Genomic DNA, 14,503 nt, shown 5'->3' with positions numbered 1-14,503 from the left:
TAATGACTGAAGATAGGAAATGTTTTTAATTTCACACTTTACTGAAAAACTGGTTATCCTCACAATGAATATTTCCTGGAATGTTATAGATATTTTCGACCCATTATGAGTTCTGTTTTGTTAATACATTCTGAGTGTCACTGTGTATCCAGCAGTTTTCATTTGCATTCTGGAAAATGGGGGGGAGGTGGCATCCAAGTTGCTAACGATATCAGATGTCCTTTTCAGTCCTCACATTCCTTTTAAATCAGCATCACAGTTGACAGTTAACAGACATAGAATTTGGTTGGTATTGCTCTCCCCTGAGATGATAAATTGACTAACCACAAGGAAGAAATGGAAGCCAGTACCTTTTTGAAATAGCACTAATGAGGAAGGTAGCTGAAAATTCTTTCCCATAACTTACTTATTTACTCTATTTATCTGTCTATCTATCTATCTGTCTATCTATCTGTCTATCTATCTATCTATCTATCTATCTATCTATCTATCTATCTGTCTGTCTGTCTGTCTGTCTGTCTGTCTATCTATCTATCTATCTATCTATCTGTCATCTATCTATCATTATTTATTAACAAGCTAAGAAGCTCTTTCTGGGGCTGGACAGATGGCTCACCAGTTAGGAGTACATACTGCTCTTGCTGAGGACCTGAGTTTGGTTCTCAGCGTCCCTGTCAGGTGGCTTACAACTGCTTGCATCTCTAGCTCCAAGGCATCTGATACCCTTTTCTGGCTTCTGTGGGTACTTTCACTCATGTACACATGACCAGCCCCCAACATATACATATACACAATTAAAAAAGAAATATAATATTAAAGAACATTTGCTATTATTTATTAGCTTCTATTTTGTTTTTTATCTGGAAACATTGCTTTAGTTCCTAGAATCTTTTAAAATTCAGTGTCTTCTAATGTGAATATGTTCAATCATGAATCACAGCCTGAGAAGAAAAAAATATGTGCTGAAAACATGACCACAGAACTAAAACAACAGACTACAGTCTGGCTGTTTTTTTTTTTTTTTTAACTGTAGAGTTCAGAGTTTTTTGTAAAATCAGAGTATCATCGTTGTCTAATTTTAGAGCATTTTTTATTATCTTAGGATGAACCTCTGCTCCAATAAGCATTCATTTTGCTTTCTCTTTCTGCTCAGTCCTAGGCAGCCATTGATCTATCTCCTATCCCTGATGATGGATCATTCTGTGTGTGGTGTTCTGTGGCTGGTTCCTTCCATTTGGCATAGTATTTCCATTTTTATCCATGTGTAGCAGGGAGCATTCACTTTTCATTTTCTCTACTGTAGTGACATAGATGGGACCCAGGCCCTGCATATGCCAGGCAAATGCTTTGCTACTGGCTTCATTCTTAGACCTTGCTTCTTTGAGACAGGATTTTTTTTTTTTTTTTTTTTTTTTTTTTTGGTTTTTCGAGACAGGGTTTCTCTGTGTAGCTTTGCGCCTTTCCTGGGACTCACTTGGTAGCCCAGGCTGGCCTCGAACTCACAGAGATCCGCCTGGCTCTGCCTCCTGAGTGCTGGGATTAAAGGCGTGCGCCACCACCGCCCGGCCGAGACAGGATTTTATTGTGTAGCTTAGGCTGGCCTTGAACTTGTTAAATAGTCCAGGCTAGTCTTGAACTCAAGATTATCCTACCCCCTACCTTCTGAGTGCTAGAATTGCAGGCACATAGTATTAATTTCTTTTTATCATTGAATTATATTTCACACTACAGATAAATTACATTTTATTTATTTGTTAGTGAGTTAATGAACAGTTAGGTTGTTTCCATTTCTGCACTATTATTAATAATTCTTCTAAATGTGTAGTGGTGTTTGTGTGTTTTATGCATGTGTACATGTGTGTGCAGGCATTTGTGTGCATGTGTGTGTACATGGGTGTGTGGAGGTCAGAAGTCGATGTTGGATGTTTTCCTCAATTGCACTCACTCTTGTGTTTTGAGACAGAGTCTCACTGATCCTAGAGCTCATCAATTGGCTAAGCTGCCTGGTGAGAATGCTCCAGGGGTCTGCCTGTTTCTCCCCATCCCACCCAGTGCTTGCTTTATTACACATGCTTGTTGCATACTCAGCGTCGATATGGGTGCAGAAAATCCAAACTCAGGTCCTCATGCCTAAGTGGAAAACATTTTTACCAATTGAGCCATCTTCCAAGCCCAACATTTTATGTGGAAATGTTTTTATTTCTCTTGGATTAGACTGACAATTAGGATTACTGAGCATTTGGTAACTTTATGTTTAACATTGGGAGGAAATGCCAAGCTACCTTTGGAAGTGAGAACATCATTTTATTTCTCCACGGGCAATGCAGGAGGGGTTCATTGCTTTTTCTCTTCTAGTCACTGATAGTTATTTTTGCCTTTTCTCTGTAGCCATTATAATAGCTACAGAGTGGCACATCACTGTAGTTTTGGTGTGAATTTCTCCAATGGCCAGTGAAGTTACACACCTTTTTGTGTGGTTTCTGGTCATTTGTATGCTTCTTTGGAGCAATATCTATCAATTTTTCCATGTTCTTAAAAATTCACTCACTTAGTCAAATTTCTGTAAGATTTTTATGTTCTGAATAAAATTGTAAACATTTTCAATTACACTATAGATTTATTTTCAATTTCTTATTGATACCTTTTGAAGAATAAAATTTGAGGCTTAAGTTCTATTTAGTTGTATTTTCATTTTGTATCTAAGCAACAGTGACTTAACATAAGGTTAGGAAGACTTTATACTCTTTTAAAGTTGCATAGCTTAGCATTTATATTTCAGTCTATGATTCATTTTTAGTGAAGTTGGAGTTTAAATTCATTATTTTCCATGTGGGTGTATACTTGTTCTTCCACTGTTAGCTAAAAAAAAAAATCATTATTCTATAATTGAATTTTCTTGAGACCTTTGTTGAAACTCCCTTAAATATGAGTGTACATCTCAACCTTTATTTCTGGACTCTTGGTTTTACTCTGTTAATCTCAACTCATGCTTATTATAGTGCCACATTAACTTTACTACTATAGCTTTGAAGTAAGCATTCAGAAAGTCATTTATTTGTTCTTTTACCTCTATATTCACATATTCTTCCTTGTTCAAAGTTCCTTCTCATCATTCTTTCTTATTCCATTCCCATTAAACCCTTTCTTCTTCCAAATAAGAAGTGCCTCCCTCTCCCTATTTCATGTCATTCCTTTTTTGTGCCCCATGGCATGTAATTAGGACTGTCTTCATAGCATGGGTGGCCACACTCATTTGCTTGAGTGGGGCAATGAAGCAGGGCCACACCACTGAGGAATATTGCCACCCCACCCCCCCAACACCTACTCTATCTCTAGCTCCTTGGGAGGGTGAAGTCGGAAAGTATGAGTCCTGTGCTATTCCATTCTTTTTCAAAACTCAATCTGTGCTGGATCCTTCATGTTTCTATATGAATTTTAGGAACAGCTTGTTAGTTTCTATGAAAAAAAACCAGTTGAAACATTTATATAGGGATATGCTGAATGTGTACATCAATTTGCAGTACATTTAAATTGAAAAGGATTTAAATTACACAAAGCATGTCTTCTGATCACACAACAGGACTGATGTATATATAAACTCCAGAAACTGTGGCAGCATGCGCAAGACCTGAACAAGTTAAAGCTGGTCAAGATCCTAGGATTGAAGTGATCAAGTGGACACAGTGTCCCACCCCTAATCAAGAAGACATTTGCAATTGAGACCTGATGCCAGGAAAGGGAAAATCTTTTCTCCAATGGAGTATCACTGGGTGTATTAATCATACCCCAGGCAGGTTCCATGCCCAGGAGTCGTTGGCCAACACAAAATGAACTCTTTTGTGTATGGACTTTTTGTTTTGTTTTGGCATATTTTGTCTTTTGGTTTTTGCTTGCTTGTTTTGATTCTTTTTTTTGAAAGACAGCAAGAGAAAGAACAAAAAGTTGGGTGGGTAGGGAGATGGGGTGGATCTGGAAGGAGTTGGGGGAAGGGAGCAAAATGTGACTAATTAAAAAATAAATAATAAGTAATAAAAGAGGAACTCTTGGGATTGAGGTACAATAAAAAAGTTAGAAAATAAAATAAAGTCGGAATGCTGAACCATGTCACTTAAAAAACAAAATACACACACACACACACACACACACACACACACACACACACACACCCCACACACAAAGAAAGAAACAAAAAACCAGTTAAGCACTGGAAGAACATTATGCATCAACTCTGGCCTCCATGGCCTAAATCTGTAAAAAACAAAACAAAACACTTTTTTTCCAGCATCAGCTACAGTAGTGTCTGGTTGTTTAGAGGTCAGCTAAGGATTGTGTGTAGATTTCAAGAAAAAAAAAATAAAACTTCACTGTTTTGAGTCCCTAAGTCTTTACCCTTTGCTTAGGGACTCTGTGCGCAGAACAGTAATACTACCCAAGCTTTATATAATGATTATGACGGCCTCAATGCTAGCCAGAGATGAAGACTGGGCATTTCCCCATCCTTCCTGGGCATGCTCACAGCTCTGTGTACGGACTTTGGGAACCCCAGGATCCTTCCAGAGCTTTCTGGAAGTTCTCTGTCCGTGTCGTTCCCCGGGTCTCTCCTTACTTTCTTGATCCCAGGCTAAGCCGGCTGACCCCCGTTATCTTCACCCCAAATTAACACCATTGTCTTAGACAATGGTGAATTTAAGTGATTGGGGCCAATGGTATAGTCGTTTATCTTTTATTTTGACAAATAATGTGTGGCTACAGCTTTCATCTCCCCCATTCCGTGAAGTTTTGACTCAGGCTAGACAAAGATCAGTTCTTTGGATCCAGTTCATGCAGGGAGCTTCGAGCCATGCCAGCTAGGAATGGTTCTTCAGAACTTGCCAAGAAGACCCAAATCCACTTCTCCTTCCACCGTGGACTAGTGGGCTGCTGGTTTCCATAGCTGGAAGACTGCGAACTGCGACTCTTCAGGGCTGTCACATAGCCAGAGAGGAAACAATGAGAAAGAGTAGAGGACCGCACGGCACACAGAACTTGCTGTTGCCCCTGAGACCCAGCATTTCTTCTTGAAGGGATACTCTCTGGATAGTCAAAGACTCTGATTTATTTTCTTAGTACCCAAACAGCTAAGGTTGCCAGTTTCCTCTACTATATTCAACACTTTTATGCAGATTTTCAGTATCTTTGTCGTGACAGAAACTTGTACATCTTCTTTTTTTCTTTTCCTCTTTTGCTTTAGAAACCCTGGAGATAGCGTCTGTAAATTTGCCCATTCCTGTGCACACCCAGAATTACTATAAGAATATTTCTGACAACAAAGAGATTGTAAAATTAGTCTCCGTGCTCAGCACAATCATCAACTCCACCAAGAAGGTATGTGTCATGAGGCTGTCACGTGTCCTGGGCTGCCCTACATGTGCTCACATGAACTTTATCTATGCTCACCCTGCATGCAAAATTTCACCCCCAATAGCGTCCTTAATCAATGAGAGACATCTTGTCTGTGTTCAGTGACTGAGTGTTCACCAAAGACCCTTTAATCTAGAATGCAATGGAAAAGAGCTGTGAACTCCCTGTTTCAGATCCTGTTCTGTTTAATGTCTTTAACCTTTTCTGTTAACATAAATGAATGTAACTTCAGACAGAGGTGATAGTTCCCCATTAAAGAATAAAACAGAAAAAGGTGTTCAGTCAGTGTGTGTGTGTGTGTGTGTGTGTGTGTGTGTGTGTGTGTGTGTGTGTGTGCATATATAGAAAAAGGTGTTCAGTCAGTGTGTGTGTGTGTATGTGTGCATATATATGTGTCCATCGTGTGTTTGTATGGGTGCACTTACCTGTATGTGTACATACAGGATAAAGGTCACTGTGGCATCCTTTATTGCTCTCTACAGGGTCTCTCACTGAAGAAAAGGCTCACTTTTTTTTTTTATTAAATTTTATTTTTTTCTGGAGGTGTGCTACTGCACCAGGCTTAATGTGAACATTGGGGATGCCCACTCAGGGCTTCCTGTGTGAACAGCAGGCACTTAACCTACTGAGTTATTTCACCAGACTCAGAGTTTCCGAGTTTCCACACCAGGAATTGTATCCTGGCCAGTAGATGATGTGTGCTACTTTTCTTATATGTGGACAGGCAAATCTTATAAAACATCAGATGCAATCATACACACACGCATACACACACACACACACACATACACACACATATGTATATGTATTGCCACATGAAATTCAGATAAAAGCAAGTTTTAAAATATTTCTACCATCAACACTAACTCATACTGGTTGGCTATAAAACCAGTCCATTTTTTTTCAACCTGCTCCCTCCCCCCCCACTTCAATTTTCTTTTTGTATTCAGACAAATTCGCCCTTGTGGGTAAGAAGACTTAAGATCCTGAAATCAGTTTTTGTTTAACGATTAGGCACACATTCATTAAAACCAGTTGACTCTCAGGTGTTTCTCAGCGTTGAGCGAGGAGTTGCTTAGTGAGCACATGTTTTCTGGGGCCGTTTTACTAGAAGGAGCTACATTTGTTGGAGAGCACCAGAAAAACTTCTGTGGCTACAACAAGAGGAAGAAATGTTGTTAAGTTTTGTTTAATGTATTCCCCGGGGAACAACAAGTCTTTGCATTTATGCATATTTAATCTTTTGTTCTTAGCGATTTGAAGATCCTGTGTTTAACTTCCCTCTAGGGACAGTGTTCACATATTCAACAATTATGTATCTATAGAGCTTAGTTTATCAGGCTCTATACCAAAGGGTGGAGAAAAAAGTAGTGTATGAAAATAAGCAATTAGATATATTTTCAGAAATTATAGAGACTGCATCAAACTAAGTCAACACTTGTGTTAGTTACTTCTCTCTGCTGTGAGGAGATACCCCATCTTAAGAAAGGAAGGGTTGATGTTGACTCACAGTCTGGGAGCACAGTTCATCATGGCAGGGAAGGCATGGTGGGCACAGCTGAGGCTGCTGGCCACGGTGAATCTGTGGTCAGGAGGCATCGAGAGCTGAATGCTGGTCCTCACCTTCCTTTTTCTTTCCCCCATTGTCATTCAGTCCAGGACTCACAGCCCCTAGGATGGTGATGCCTACATTCAGGGTAGGCTTTCTCTCCTCAGTTAAATTTCTCAGGAATGTCCTTATAGACATGTCCAAAAGTGTTTTCTAGTGGATTTAAAATCTAATCACATTGAAAATAAAAACTAATCGTCACAGCAGTAGAGTCCAATGCTTTCTCTGAAAATCACCAGCCCCTATCATGGCAGTCTAAGGATGAGGCATAGTAGTTTTTGTGACCTAGGGCTAGCAACAAAAAACATATATGGTATTTATTTTAACCATAGGAAAGAAACATCAAGTCTAACCAATGAGGATTCTTGGAGGAGACTTGAGCAGAGAATGACCCACAGGATTTTTCTCATGTGCTTCCTAATGGCACAACCCCACTTCTTCTTTTTGATCTAATGTTGACCTTTAGTCAAGAGGTTCCTGTCCCCAAGGGTCAACAAGGACTTTCTTTCCTTCTTGTTTTTACACAGCTCTTTCCTCTCCCTTTAGACTGGGGATTTCAAAATACTAGCCCCAAGTTACTGTTAGTTATTGTATCTAGCTTGTTTCTATGGCATTTCCATTTCATCCCAGATCATTAACTAAACATGTGATAACTGTCAACATTGAGCCAATCCTCAATTGTATCCTCATGCCATTTCAGAGTCCTCCTTTTCTACACAAACCTATTATTTTTATTCTAGGAAGTTATCACGTCCATGGATCGCTTCAAATGCTACAACCACATTTGGCAGAAGGAGAAAGAAGAAACCGTTATGTCATTTATTGCACAAAACCCTTTGCTTTCTGAATTTGAGTCTAGGATTCTTTATTTCCAACATCTGGAGCAGGAAATTAATGCAGAGCCCGAATACATTCGTGTGGGTTCCATTGCTCTGTACACAGGTTGGTTAATTGTCTTTCAGACAATCATGTGAATCCAACAGTATTTGCTCTGTCTCTTGGTCTAGATTAGTATTCCAGAGAGTTCTAGCTTTCTTAAAGAAAGCTTTCCTTTTATGAGCTTCAAGATTTAAGACCAATTTATAGATTTGTTTTTAATTCCCTTCTGCATAATTATTCATTCTGGCCTATCTTTGCTGTTTAACTTGAAAATAAAGGATAGTTTAGAGAGAGAGGATGAGTGTGTTGTAGTTAGAATTAGGATTTAGCTTTTATAAGTAACAATAACAAACATTTGAAGCTTAATTATCTCATGCATGCACATGTGCGTGTGTGTAAAGATTTTAAAATGTGATTTGAATTGTTGTAAAAATAAGATTCATAAGATGACTGAGTTATAATGATTAAGAAAGTTTCTTTGTATGTATCATTTGTCTGTGTGATGTCTGCGTGTGGATGTGTGGAGGTCTGAGGAGGACGTCAGGTGGCCTGTTGGACTCATCTCTATCTTATTCCCTTGGGATAGGGTTTCTCTCTGAACCTGGAGCTTGACAGGTTTCAGCTTTGCTGATGGCATAGCAAGTGCTCACTGACTGAGCTGTACACCCAGCTTGGTAACCATTTTTTATTCTACTTTTACTTACATGGCTCTAACTCATAGTGTTTACCGTGAGTGAAGAACGTTCTGTGTCTTTTTCACATTGGTTCAGGCTTCTCAGACTGACCTGTGGGTGTTTTGCTTTTACAGCTGATTTGAAGTTTTCTCTGACGGCAGAGACAAAAGCCTGGATGGTTGTTATTGGCCGTCACTGTAACAAAAAATACAGGGGTGAGATGGAAAGCATTTTTGCGGTTGTTGAAGAATTTCAAAAGAAACTGAACCGGCCCATTAAAGACTTGGATGATATTCGGATTGCAATGGTTGCTCTGAAAGAAATCAGGGAGCAGCAGATCTCTACGGACTTCCAAGTGGGACCCATTGAGGTAGATGGGCAGCTTGTCTGTTATAGAAATACTTCCACACCTTGGAAGCCATTGGCAGGAGTATTAACTGGGTCTGTGCTGGAATGACAAATGAGCATTAGAGCTAAAAGCAGCAATTTCAGCACTGAGATCGCCCTTTGTGGGGAACCTTTCAGGCTCAAGTTTATGTGCCCAAGAGCCAGGTTTATGTTTTTGGACAAATTATTAATGGATGAATGCTCCTGGGGGAAGGGGAGTGGTGGAAGCCAGAAAAATTAGGAGAGAAAAGCTAAGCGAGGCTGAGGTCTCCGCTGTGGACCATCTTCAGCCTGATACCACTAGGGACTCTGGAGTAAATTTTGTCACACAGTTACATCCTCCTGGAGGCGTGAGATCCTTCTCTTTGTGACTCTGAGTCAGTGGGCCATTGACCATAATCTCTCCATGAGGGGGCGATCATCCATCCAGCGCCATTTTCTAGAAGAGGAAGCAGCAGTCCCTAAAACCAACACCCTCAGCAGTTGGAGATGGGAATCCCAGGTGGTCAGTAGAGCTTTGATATGTGCTATTAGTCTGATAGCACCCAGGCACGCATGTACCATTCCACCATTACCAAAGCTCTCCTTCACACAAGGAAACACGCCAAACAAGTCATACAATGAAATATTGCATCTCTCTCTCTCTCTCTCTCTCTCTCTCTCTCTCTCTCTCTCTCTGTAGTATGCATGTGTGCACATGTGTGACTGCCCAGGTGGGTGCAGGTGGAAGCCCAACTTTGATGTCAAAATATCTTCCTCAGCCACATCTTCACCTTAATTTTGAGTTACGGTATCTCACTGAACCTTAAGCACTCCTCTTCAGCTAGACTGAGTAGTCAGTGTGAATCTTAGATTTACTTGTTTCAGCCCCCAGCACTGGGGTTATATATACACCACTGTGCCTGGATTTTATGTGGATGCTAGGGATCCAAACTCAGGTTCTCATGCTTGCATGGCGAGCATTTTACCTATTGAGCCTCCCCACCTTGCTCGCCTACATTTGTTTTATTACATACTGCACTGACTTTTCCCCCTGAAAAACCTTATTAAAAATGGGCTACTGCATTTATTGTTTTAAATGTATTACTATAACTGTGGCATTATAAAAATCCAGATTTAAGGGGCTGGAGAGCCACAGCTCAGTGGTTAAGAGTGTTCGCTACTTTTGCAGAAGACCCAGGTTCAGTTCCCAGCACCCATGTGATAGCACATATTCCCTTGTATCTCTGGCTCTAGAGGATCCACTGCCATCTTCTGGTTTCCTTGGGCACTGCATGTACAGGGTGCACTTAACTTCATGTAGGTAGACTTTCACACACATAAAATAGAAATAAATAAATCTTTAAAAGAATCCAGATGTAAGAACATCACCTTTTATCAAACTTAATTCAAATGTCTGGACTTACACTTTCAAGCTCAGGAGCAGTTTCCATTTTTGAATTTCCTTGTCTCTCCTTGAATTTTGAAAAGTTTCATATTACCATGAATGGTATAGACCAAGGCACATTCATATTTTGTCATCTTTGGGGAATTATGTGGCCTCTCTTCTTCTTAGGACTTCAACTATCAAGGCAAATGGCCCTTATCTGTGTGTTATTGGGGAGTCTCTTAAGTCTGAAGACAGCCCTACATCTTTCTACCTGAGAGTTAAGACAATAGTACAGTCAACGGTCTCATTTGGAAGTTGTGATGTAGTAGATCCAGATACCATTCTGGATCTTCCAGCTCTAGGCATCCCTGTGACTCCGATCTTATTTATACTGAAGCACAGATTGTAGCCTGTCTTCAACAAGGAAGAGGAGAAGGAAGAGGAGACAGGCACGGATTATGTTTGCCTAAATCTGTGTTCTCCTCTACTTCCAGACCATCAATCCAATATTCCCAGATCTATGTGGGGAGGACAATGGTGGAGAAGAGGCCAGGGGTACTCAGGGAAAATAATTTCTTATGAAAGCAAACTTTGAGGGTATGCCCCCACCAACATTTCCTGCATTTTCCTCGCCCCTTCCTTCATTAGTTCACTTGGTTTCCCCAGACAGTTTCATTTCCACCTTCAGGTCATCTAATTTTATGGATCTGTATAAAGTCTAGGAGTCACAAATGAGTGAGAACACACAATATTTATCTTTTTGAGAGTGGCTTATATGAAAATTATATGAAAATGTCCTTGTATGTGTAGCACAAAACCATGTAGAATGAATGCACGCATGAAAAATTATAAAAAGAATAAATCAAAGGAGAAAAATCCCAACTTTGCTCAACTGAATTAAAATTTTTTCCCCTATATTAGTAGTTGCCATATTAGCAGTTAGTATTTACACTATTTTCACCCCTCCAATGTTTCCCTTGCTAAACTGGTAACCTCTTTTAAAATTATTATCTCTCTTTATATATGTATATACCTATTTGCATACAATCTACTAAGTCCATTTAATATTTTTTTTACGTTTATGGGCACTTGGGATGACATAACCTGTCACATTAATATTTTAGCTCAAACGTTCTGCAGTCTGAGTGAAAAGCCGTGGCTCAAGCTTTGGTTGAAATGGACTTTCTTGAGTCTGACTGTCAGACATTCTTAAGAACAAAGGAAGCTAAGATTGAATTAAAATTGTGTCTCGTTTTGTTATCCTAACTTTAGAAGTTAAGTTTTATATGTTTTTTTTTTCATTCACTTGATATAATTTTACAGTGTTCAGATACAATTTTGGGGCCTGTGTAAAAATATCTGTTATTTGTGTCATGTTTTACAGTTTTGAAAATGATGTTTTTAGATACTTGCAGACATTCTGGGAAATAGCCAGAGTCTCTTCATTTCACAGATGAGAGAACTGGATCTGACTGGCTCCTTTGCTAGCTTAGGTCCTTAAAGTTCATGAATAGAATACTTATTGCCCTTAGGATGGCTTCTCCATCATGCTGGTCCCCACCATTCTCAGCTCCAGCCTGTGACGGTATAAGGATTTATACATCTGACTGCCAGAAATTCTGTTTTCCTTCTTGTCTATAGGAATCTTATGCCCTGCTTAACAAGTATGGACTTCTGGTTGCCAAGGAAGAGATGGACAAAGTTGACACTCTGCGCTATGCTTGGGAGAAGCTGCTGGCCCGGGCCGGTGACCTTCAGAATGAGCTAGTCTCTCTGCAGCCCAGTTTCCGGAAAGAGCTGATTGGTGTGGTTGAAGTGTTCCTCCAAGACTGTCAACAGTTTTACCTGGACTATGATTTGGTATGACTCTGGCTTTCTCTCTGTGAGAATTTAGGGGAGAATGGGCAGGATACTCAAAATGTATTTGTTTAAAAAATTATATGTTAAATTCCATAAAATTTCCTAGGAATAGTAATTTTATATTTGCATGAGGAAACATATTTCTCTTTTTTAATTCTTCCCCTTAAGAGTTAATTCATCATGAAATGATGATTGAGAAGTTCTGAAGTTGATCAGTTACTTCCTGGGCTACAGTACCACCCTACCTCAAACTAAAATAAAAACCGGAATGGTTTCTAAGTTTATATAGAATAATACTATTAGAATACAAACACGGCCCCCCTTTCCACAGTGCACATTAATTCTCCAAGCTCCCAGCCTGTGTAGATGCTGTCCCTTGTACTGAAGACATGCACAGTGGTAGACAAGGCAGATGGAGCCTTGTCCCCCAGTATCCATATTTTAATCATGTATATAGGTTTTAATGCAAAACTTGTAGTGAAGTGTGTTGTGTGATGACATCCATTTCTAACCAATTATAACATGCAGCAGAAGGGAAGCAGGTAAGTATGGGGTCAGTTTTGAATCTATTAGCTACCGGCACTCTAAACTGCAAAGCTTGTAAAGGTGGAAGACTGGGTCTGTGTACTCACTTCACAGTCAAGGAAACATAAAAGCCAAGTTACTTAAGATGTCATAATGCGGGAACGCTGAACTGGACCATAGAGATTATGTTTCATTTTTCCAAATAGCTGTTAGAATGTGTGGATAGAGTGGTAGAATCTGTGAGCTAATGGCATCAGTGCTTTTGTTCAAAACCAGAACACTAAGCTTTTTCTGGAACAACCATTGATTCCTCCTTGCTGGTATCACCTGAGAAGTAAATGATGAATAGTTAAAAAATTTCAAGTTCCTTAACCTCTGGAAACTGTGGTATTTCCTTAGCTTTATTAGACTAAAAACATCTTCCAAAGTGGATTACATTTAGAGTAGAGTTCTTTTTGAAAACACACACACACACACACACACACACACACACACACACACACACACACACATACACACACACACACACACCCAGCTTCCTATCATGTATATATCATACACAGAAACTTTGATATCTCAGTATGTTGATCTCATGACATTTTGTGTGCTGATGTTCATTTTAATGTTTTGTGTTTAATCTGCATCAGAATGGTCCAATGGCGAGTGGCTTGAAGCCCCAGGAAGCCAGCGACAGGCTTATTATGTTTCAGGTAAGCTTGTACATTTCTACAAACTTCCTAAGTAATAAATACCCTTGTGTTTTAAGCACACACAAAGTGTAAAAATTCTATTGTATGAATTAGGAAGTACTTATATTAAAAATATAATTTGTTGTGGTTATAATTAGAAGTATTTTCAGAAAAAGGAAGTGTTTTATACTCCTTTACTACTGTTACTTACATGTGCCCTCAGCTATTACATTCTTGCTTGCCTGTGTGTTAGCCCTTATGTAAATCATCCAGATGGAGTTATCACTTATGTTTCTTTTTTTTTTATCAGAATCAATTTGATAACATATATCGTAAATATATCACCTACACTGGAGGAGAGGAACTTTTTGGTTTGCCAGTGACTCAGTATCCTCAGCTTCTTGAGATAAAGAAGCAGCTGAATCTTCTACAGAAAATATACAGCCTATACAACAGTGTCATAGAAACTGTGAACAGTTATCAAGACAGCCTTTGGTCAGAAGTGAATATTGAAAAAATCAACAACGAACTCTTAGAATTCCAGAACAGGTAAGAAATCATATGTTTTGCATTCCCAGAGCCATTGAAATCTCAATATAACGTCTGTGGGGGGAGAGGGCTTCTGTGTGTGATAGATGGAAGACAGAGGTCCATGTTAGTGTCTTCCTCTCTCATTATCCATCTTTCTTTTTTTGAGACAGGGTTTTTCACTGAACTTGTGTGGTGATATTGTGTCCCCCAATATATTGTGCACACTAATAAACTTATCTGGGGTCAGAGAACAGAACAGCCACTAGACAAACATAGAGGCCAGAAAATGGTGGCACACACGCCTTTAATCCTAGTATTCCGGAGGTAAAGATCCATCTGGATCTCTGTGAGCTCAAAGTCACACTGGAAACAGCCAGGTGTAGCTGGAGTTTTCCTGCCTGGCCCACAGTCAGGATAAATCTCTCTCACCTGCCAGTCCCACAGCCGCTCAAACCCGACCAAGTAAACACAGAGACTTATATTGGTTACAAACTGTATGGCCGTGGCAGGCTTCTTGCTAACTGTTCTTACAGCTTAAATTAATCCATTTCCATTAATCTATACCTTGCCACATGGCTCG

General features: G+C 39.6%; 1 protein-coding gene across 11 annotated transcripts in view; it reads left to right on the top strand.

Annotated features, from left to right (window-relative positions):
* Window positions 1-14,503, top strand: part of Dnah5 (dynein axonemal heavy chain 5) — a 289,003-nt gene that overhangs the window by 116,994 nt on the left and 157,506 nt on the right. For all 11 annotated transcript variants that reach the window (XM_052743036.1, XM_052743034.1, XM_052743032.1 and 8 more), the window contains 6 exons: window positions 5,231-5,364; window positions 7,750-7,951; window positions 8,697-8,932; window positions 11,960-12,178; window positions 13,351-13,413; window positions 13,703-13,941. In XM_052743036.1, coding sequence (XP_052598996.1) covers window positions 5,231-5,364; window positions 7,750-7,951; window positions 8,697-8,932; window positions 11,960-12,178; window positions 13,351-13,413; window positions 13,703-13,941 — 1,093 coding nt within the window. The remainder of the gene's footprint in view (window positions 1-5,230; window positions 5,365-7,749; window positions 7,952-8,696; window positions 8,933-11,959; window positions 12,179-13,350; window positions 13,414-13,702; window positions 13,942-14,503) is intronic.

This window comes from Peromyscus californicus, unplaced genomic scaffold (genome assembly GCF_007827085.1).
Source record: "Peromyscus californicus insignis strain IS unplaced genomic scaffold, ASM782708v3 Scaffold_18__1_contigs__length_77618521, whole genome shotgun sequence".
NCBI lineage: Eukaryota > Metazoa > Chordata > Mammalia > Rodentia > Cricetidae > Peromyscus > Peromyscus californicus.
Note: the sequence above shows the minus strand (reverse complement) of the source record. Positions and strands in the feature narration are given on the sequence as shown.